Below are 8322 nucleotides of genomic sequence, written 5' to 3'. Positions count from 1 at the left end.
TAGCTCACAGAGCGAGGTGTGTGTAGCTCACAGAGCGAGGTGTGTGTAGCTCACAGAGCGAGGTGTGTGTAGCTCACAGAGCGAGGTGTGTGTAGCTCACAGAGCGAGGTGTGTGTAGCTCACAGAGCGAGGTGTGTGTAGCTCACAGAGCGAGGTGTGTGTAGCTCACAGAGCGAGGTGTGTGTAGCTCACAGAGCGAGGTGTGTGTAGCTCACAGACCTCGCTCTGTGAGCTACACAGAGTTCCTTCAGACATGGAACTCCACAGGTCCAAACACCTTTGAGCATATAGAGTAAATTCTAAAAAACAAAAAAATACTTTTTAATTCGTTCCATCAATCAATGAATATTTCTTTTCTAAATAATTATAAATGGCATTTCCTCTTATTACTTCAAGTAGCTCACTGTTGATTCATATTCCAAAGTGGTAACAGTTTTTTTTAGCTATAGTGGCATAACCAAATATTTAATTGATAATTGATATGGTTATTCAAGTTCATTCATTGTTTACGGCATTTACAGGTCACTAGGGCAAATTTGTTTATAAAAGTAACCTTCCAATATGTTATTCAGCTTCATCTTCATTTGCCCATTTTTTTTATATATAAATCTGAACATATTTCCACTTATCAACTTGGAACACCACGCAGCCACATTAGGACTTAAGGCTTATCAAGGTCTTCCTCACACCAAACATTCTTTAATCTCAAGTTTTCATTACAGTTTTCTTCCATCTTGTACAAACTCGTCTTTAAATGTTAATAATGGTTAGGGCGAAGAGATGGAGGTCCCGCGTGTATCATCACCTCACAGCTCCTCGTGTTCTTACCTGGTCCATGTGTTCTTACCTGGTGCATGTGTTCTTACCTGGTCCATGTGTTCTTACCTGGTGCATGTGTTCTTACCTGGTCCATGTGTTCTTACCTGGTCCATGTGTTCTTACCTGGTGCATGTGTTCTTACGTGGTCCATGTGTTCTTACCTGGTCCACGTGTTCTTACCTGGTCCATGTGTTCTTACGTGGTCCATGTGTTCTTACGTGGTCCATGTGTTCTTACGTGGTCCATGTGTTCTTACCTGGTCCATGTGTTCTTACGTGGTCCATGTGTTCTTACCTGGTCCATGTGTTCTTACCTGGTCCATGTGTTCTTACCTGGTCCACGTGTTCTTACCTGGTCCATGTGTTCTTACCTGGTCCATGTGTTCTTACCTGGTCCATGTGTTCTTACCTGGTCCACGTGTTCTTACCTGGTCCATGTGTTCTTACCTGGATCTTACAGGTTGTAAGTTAACACACGAGTCCATATAATTACCCAAAGCTTCCCGCCATTCCGTTAACAATGACGAACTATGATATCTTTACTCACTATTAGGCTGCTGCTGAACATAGAACATGGAAAAAAAACTTATTTTTACTCTGAAATAATATCATTTCATAAGAAAATTGGGTCCATCTAATTACCCAAAGCCTCAACATTGTCGCTTGGATCGTCGACTTCCTGTGGTGTCAGCTGTCATTTAGTTTCGTCTAATTTTCGTTATAAAATTATATTATTTCAGTGTAAAAATGTTTTTTTTTTCATGTTATACATTCAGCACCAACATTATGGCGAGTAAATATATGATATTTCTTCATTACTTATGTAATGGCAGGAAGCTTTGGGTAATTAGACGGGCCGGTTAACACATGATGTTAACATCATGTGTTAACTGCGCCATGCCACACACCCTCTTAACAGTTAACACTTGTACACGAGGAAAAACACACTAATTCTTCACGCAGTAATATAGAGTAAATTCTAACAAAAAATAATAATACTTTTTAATTCGTTCCATCAGTCAATATTTCTTTTCTGAATGATTACAAATGGCATTTCCTCTTATTGCTTCAAGTAACCTCCCAATAATTAACTTGTTAGAAGTCAGGCACAATTAATTGTCCTCAAAATATATATCACAATAAACAAAAAGTCTAATGCACTTGGTGACCCCCTGACGGGGGTGATGGTGACCCCCTCACAGGGGTGATGGTGACCCCCTCACAGGGGTGATGGTGACCCCATCACACATATATATCGATTGATATATCACGTTAGTGATTGGAGTGTCATAATTGTGAACATAGCATTCACATTCATAGCAGAGGGAGTGAGACATTCTGATATATACAATGCGCACATAGTAGCCAGAATGCACTTCTCGGCCTACTATGCAAGGCCCGTTTTGCCTAATAGGCAGTGATTTTCTTTATTTCCAATTAGTTTATTTGAATTATTATTATTATATTATATTAAGAACATAAATTACTGACGTAGTTGTGTTAGTTTAGGTTCGGTCATGTCTACGTTAGTTTTAACTCAAATTTAAACAAAATAACTTATACATAAGGAAATGGGTAGATTTATCATTTAATAAGAAAAAAATCAATATATAAATTCAGGAAAACTTGGCTTATAAAGCAAATTGGGCCTTGAATAGTAGGCCAAGTACGACGTTCTGGCTACTAGATACAATATATATATATATATATATATATATATATATATATATATATATATATATATATATATTTTAAAAACTGTTTCCAATTGGTTTATTTAAATTAATATTGTTATATAAAGAGAATGAATTACTGACATTAGTTATATAGTTATATTAGTTTATGTTAGGTTAGGTATGGTCATATTTTCACGTTATTTTTAACTAAAATTTAAAAATAATTAACTCGGATATGTGATGGAAAGCTTTATCATTTCATAAGAAAATAATTAAAATGATATATAACTTCAGGAAAAGTTAGCTTATTAGGCAAATGGGCCTTACACAGGCCAAGTGGTCTGTTTATTCTGGCTATTATGTACATTATATATTTATAGCGTACATAACATCTGATGAGTTTCCTCTTCGACTCTCACTATTAAACTGCTTAAACACATTATTCAGCAATTGCATTGTTTATGAAATATATTTAACAATTTCAAAATATTTATATATACAGTATATTTAAGATCTTAGGCTTCATCATTTAGAGCAGTGACTTGCACATCATCAATTAGTGACGATGAAGTAAAGTAATTAGGCTAGTGCCAATGCATAAAACCCAAGATAAAAATTCTCAGCCCTATTTCAATGCTTTGAATGGTCCTTTTAAATACTCCAGCAACATTCATTAATGTGCTTGCAACTATGCAAAAGTTATACACCCACGTCTCAACCATCATCAGATCCACCTGTAAGTGTAAACACTGATATATTTCTTTTCATCTGGTTATGTAGATTATTTAGGAGTCTCCTTTTTATGTGGTGTTAAGTTACTGAGTGTGAGAGACTGTAAGACTCCTTACCCCTGTCAGGGGTCACAGGAGACGGTGACCCCTCTGGTTAAGACATGCTGCTATAAACTGTGCTCAGTCTTGGATAATACCTCCATCAATCATGCTAGTTTCTTGACCCCTGTCAGGGGTCACAGGAGACGGTGACCCCTCTGGTTAAGACATGCTGCTATAAACTGTGCTCAGTCTTGGATAATACCTCCATCAATCATGCTAGTTTCTTGCCTCGTCGTGAAGAGGCACATGTAATTGAATGTTTTACAATGGTCAACATGTTCGATAATAAAAAAGTCATTACTATCACAAAGTTTATTGTTTTTTGAGAGGTAAATGATCAGTAATGGATGATGGGAATGATGGTCATGCGAGGTGGCCAGCAGCCCCCACACACAGGTGGCCAGCAGCCCCCACACACAGGTGGCCAGCAGCCCCCACACACAGGTGGCCAGCAGCCCCCACACACAGGTGGCCAGCAGCCCCCACACACAGGTGGCCAGCAGCCCCCACACACAGGTGGCCAGCAGCCCCCACACACAGGTGGCCAGCAGCCCCCACACACAGGTGGCCAGCAGCCCCCACACACAGGTGGCCAGCAGCCCCCACACACAGGTGGCGCCACCACCTTACTGGAAGGTTAAGCTAAAAGCCAAGTACAAAAACTAGTCTTTATTCTTAAAAAGAAATCTAAAATCCGTAACACAAATGGCATTATTAATGTCTAAAGTCAATATCACTAAGGTCTAAATTTGAGTTTCATTATTATAACATTAACGGTAATGATATACAAGATGGCCCTCGGCACCCTCAACACAACTGGATAACAGCCTTAGACACCAACTAAGGGGATAAAAGTCTAATAACATAATTGTCTTTCATTAATTTCAGGCCAATGAGGTAGACCAATAAAATAGGCTCGTCTGCTGGCCATCTAGACCACCAAACGAACTTAAATACAATCGAAACAATTGGATGAAATTGATAATTCATAACAAATTGATAATATTAAAATCAAATTATGAGGGGGGAGGAGAGAGTAGGGGGGTGGGGCGTGTTTGTTGGCGCGTTGACACAGACACCAAGGGGGTACAGACCGCTAATCATCATGTAAAAATAATAAAGAGCCAAAATGGCTTCACAATCTGGTCGAGCGAAAGAGGCGGGCTGAACCGTTACACCAAGATCACTTTCACGTCACCATGACACCAAGTAGCATATTATCACTTGCATATTACTAACCCTGTTAGGTTTTGTGCATAAGTTTTGACACACGCTGAGGTATACCGAGTATTCTGAGGTATTGTATGTGTAACCGTTCTAGCTGGTGGCGCCCGGGTTGTTGCTCCACCACCATCACTTCCCCACCAAGCCTCTAAGACGCCACCTCTCGACACCTTCACTCTCTGTAGGCGGTGGTTGGTGGGGGTCACACCAGACCCCGGACAAGGCGAGGTCCCCACCGTCAGGTCAGCGGAGGGAATGGTCTCTGGGGAGGGCAGGGGAGGGGAAGGGAGCACGAGACAGGTAAGTCGGTGCGAGAGATGAATGATGAAACAATTGGTTGAGTCTGATGCTTGATCAGAGGCAAGTGGCAGAAGGTGTGATGGTTGGGGGAGGGAATTTTCAGGGGAAATCGCCAAGCCTTTACTACCATATATAGCACTTGGAAGGGGTCAGGATAAGGATTTGGGATGGGATTGGGGGAAGGAGTGGTACCCAACCACTTGGACGGTCGGGGATTGAACGCCGACCTGCACGAAGCAAGACCGTCGCTCTACCGTCCATCGTGTACAGTTTGGAAATGGAGATAGTTGTTGGGGTGAGGGGGGGGGGTGTGTGAGGTAGGAGGTGAGGGTCGCGCGGGTCAGCTCACCCGGGCGGCGGCCACAACAATACTGATACAGGTATCGTCACTTCCCTGCACACTGGCGACCACGAGCCTCTGAGCGGGTGTGTTTCACAGTAAGATGAGGACATGATGCGAGGTAATGGAGGCCTCAGGCACGGAACGCGAGGCACGGGGCCGAGCCGGGGCGACCCTTGCCACCCGAGGGGCGGCGGGGTCAGTATGGCACATGGGCGGCCGCCCGCGGCATGGAATGTTGGCGCGGTATCACAGGGCGGCGGAAGCCGCGTGAGGTAGATGCGGGGCGTGGCGGCCACAGGAACTCAGCACCGGCGGAAGACGGGCGCGGGCGTGTGCGGCCAGGTCACCCACAGGGGTACACGCCGCCCACTCCGGGGCCACAGCTAGGCCATCATCAGTAAACTTGAGGAGCCACCACGTGTGGAGGGTGGCCTGGGTGGCCAGGAGGACCGTGACCAGGGTGGGCCATGGCACCGTGTGGGACACCTGGGCGGTGGCCCGGGTGGTGTCCCGGGAAGCCTGGTGGACCATGGCTCATGGGAGGCCCCTGGGGAGGGGGGGAGGGGGTGGCGGAAGCAGCGGCCGCCATGGCTTTCTTGCGGTGCGTCTGGAAGTGCTTGAGCATGTGGTCCTTCCTGATGAACCCTTTACCGCACTGCTCACACGTGAAGGGTTTTTCTCCGGTGTGGAGGCACATGTGGCGGCGCAGGTCAGTCTTGTGGTTGAACTGCTTGGGACACACTTCACACTTGTAGGGCTTGTCTCCCGCGTGCTTGCTCTGGTGGTCGTTGAACGTCAGCTCGTCAGGAAAACGTTTGCCACAAGTGCCGCACTTGAAAGGCTTCTCACCCTCGTGGTAGGTTGTCCGGTGTTGCGTCAAGTAACACATGCGGTTGAACAACTTGCCGCAGTCCTGGCACCTGAAGGAACCCTCGGTGCTGACACTTGTGCTTGTGCCGCCGGACTCGCTGGAGTCCATGGAAGCCTCGGACCCGGTGTCGCCCCCTGCTGGCTCCGGGGAGCGAGACATGGCGCTCGCTCCGTGCTCACTCTCAAGCTTGAAACTGCTAAAGCCATCCAGGCTCGGCCCGGGGAAATCATTCATGGAATGAAACCCCGGGCCCTGGAGGCCCCCCTGCGACTGATAACCACCGAAACTGTTGTTCCCGCTGCCGGGGTAAAAAGGGGGACCACCCCCCATAGAAGCTGGAGGTTGACTACCAAACCCCGTCGGGTTGGTGCTGAAGTGGCCGTGGTATAGCGTGGGTGCCGTCGGGGGCTGTTCTCCCCCTAGGTAGTGTTGTGCTTGACCGAACTGTTGCGCAGGATGGAGCCCCTGTGAGGGCCCTGGGACGCCTGGAGGCTGGTACCCTGATAAGGATGTTGGTGGGTTGTATGCAGGCGGAGGCTGCTGCATGGGAGGGGGCGGCGGCGTATCCAAGGCGTCTGCGGCAGACAGGTTGCTCTCCTCGTCCTGGCTGGAGAGGTTGGAGGCTTCCCCTATGCTCTTGGCGCCCGGGGAGAGTATGGGCGGCCTGGTGGGGTCCGGCGTGGACCTGTTGGCGTTGTTACTGTTGTTCTTGGTCATGTTCTTGTGTAGCGTGGTGTTGTAGTGCCGCTTGAGGTGCCCGTGACTCGTGAACCATTTATTGCAGTCTTCACATTTGAAGCTTTTCGGCCTTTTGACGTTGGAAGCGAATTCTGAAGGAGGAGCAGACTCTCGCGGGGACTGTGGCGGAGCACCAAACATGCTGCTGGACATGCTGCTAGACATGCTGCTGGGCATGCTACTGGACATGCTGCTGGGGCTGCTCATGGCTTGGGGCGTGGTGGTCATCCCCTGCGGGTGGTAGCCGCCCATGCTGCCCCCGCCGCCCGAGAGGTAGGAGCTGCCGCCGCCTCCTCCACCCAGTCCGGGGATGTGCTGGGGAGGAGCAGGAGGCCCAGGGTAGCCCGCCTGCGGTAGGGGCGGGAGGCCACTCATGGACAACCCGCTCGGAGAAGGAAATTGCTCATGAGGTCGCCACATGGGCGGCAGCGGCCCCGGCTGCTGTGGCTGAGATTGCTGTGGGATGCCACTGCTGCCCAGCACCTTCTGCGAGTCCAGGTCGAGGATCTCCGGCGTGTCTGCTGTCGGCATCTCCTCCTTGATATCTGTGTGAGGGTTGCCAGGAGAGGGCGTCGGCGCCGGAGACCGACCCATGTAGGGGTGAAACCTTGGGGCAGTGTTTGCCCCCCGTCCGTAGAAACCGTCATCGAAGCTACCATTGAGAAACCCTCCTATCTGGTACCCACCAAACTGTTGTGGTTGGTGTAGATGCTGCTGGCCGAAGTCTGGATAGAAGCCTCCGGGCGACTGCTGAGGGAAGCCGACCGTGAGGCCGTGCCCTGAGGGAGGGCCCTGAGGCACAACACCTCCCTGCGGAGACTGCATACCTGGAGACATCTTGTACTCGTACTGCATTGGTGATGGCACACTGAAGGAGCTGGAGCCGACTCCAGCATTAATACTCTGCACTGAACTGCTCACTAAACCCCCCTCACTGCTGCTCACTCCCAAGGGCGTCAGATCACCTTGCACAGGTGAGGGTGCCGGCGCACCACCCTCACGTCCACGCTCATCACTGCCCATCCACATGTTCATGAGGTTTTCCTTGTGATACTGAAGGTGCACTTCGAGGGACCGCGCGCTCTCAAAGTACAAGCCGCAGTCCTTGCAATGGTGCGACCCGCTCGCCATGGCTAGCTACGCCCCACGGGGAGCCGGCCTCGGACTGCTCTTGGCCGGATCATCACTAGGACCTGGCGAGTGCACGTGTTACAGAAGACCAGGAGCAACTGAGGAAGCGAGCGGCACACGTGCGCTCTCGGCGGGCGCTGCCTCCGTTTTGGCGCGCTCTCGGCCCAGCACTGAGCACCACCGTTTTCTGTGAGTCGGCCTAAGCTGGCGGCCCGCCTCTCCAAGGACACCTGACCTGTACGGGGGAGAAACACGCCGTCACTATTTACGTCAACATCACTACTTTAATAAAAACACACCTGCCATGCTTGCCCGACTTGCACAAGACCAACGCACACTGGCCACTCCTCGGGGTCATCACCCCACAACACAATGCACTCATTTACAC

General features: G+C 48.9%; 1 protein-coding gene across 2 annotated transcripts in view; it reads right to left on the bottom strand.

Moving 5' to 3' along the window:
• Positions 1–3981: 3981 nt before the first annotated feature.
• LOC123765006 (protein glass) overlaps positions 3982–8322 on the bottom strand; it is a 72579-nt gene continuing 68238 nt past the window's right edge. For both annotated transcript variants that reach the window (XM_045753333.2, XM_045753332.2), the window contains exon 2: positions 3982–8169. In XM_045753333.2, coding sequence (XP_045609289.2) covers positions 5589–7934 — 2346 coding nt within the window. In that variant the 5' untranslated portion in view covers positions 7935–8169 and the 3' untranslated portion in view covers positions 3982–5588. The remainder of the gene's footprint in view (positions 8170–8322) is intronic.

This window comes from Procambarus clarkii, chromosome 29 (genome assembly GCF_040958095.1).
Source record: "Procambarus clarkii isolate CNS0578487 chromosome 29, FALCON_Pclarkii_2.0, whole genome shotgun sequence".
Lineage (NCBI taxonomy): Eukaryota > Metazoa > Arthropoda > Malacostraca > Decapoda > Cambaridae > Procambarus > Procambarus clarkii.
The sequence above is the reverse complement of the archived record's forward strand: the minus strand, read 5'-3'. Positions and strand labels throughout refer to the sequence as shown.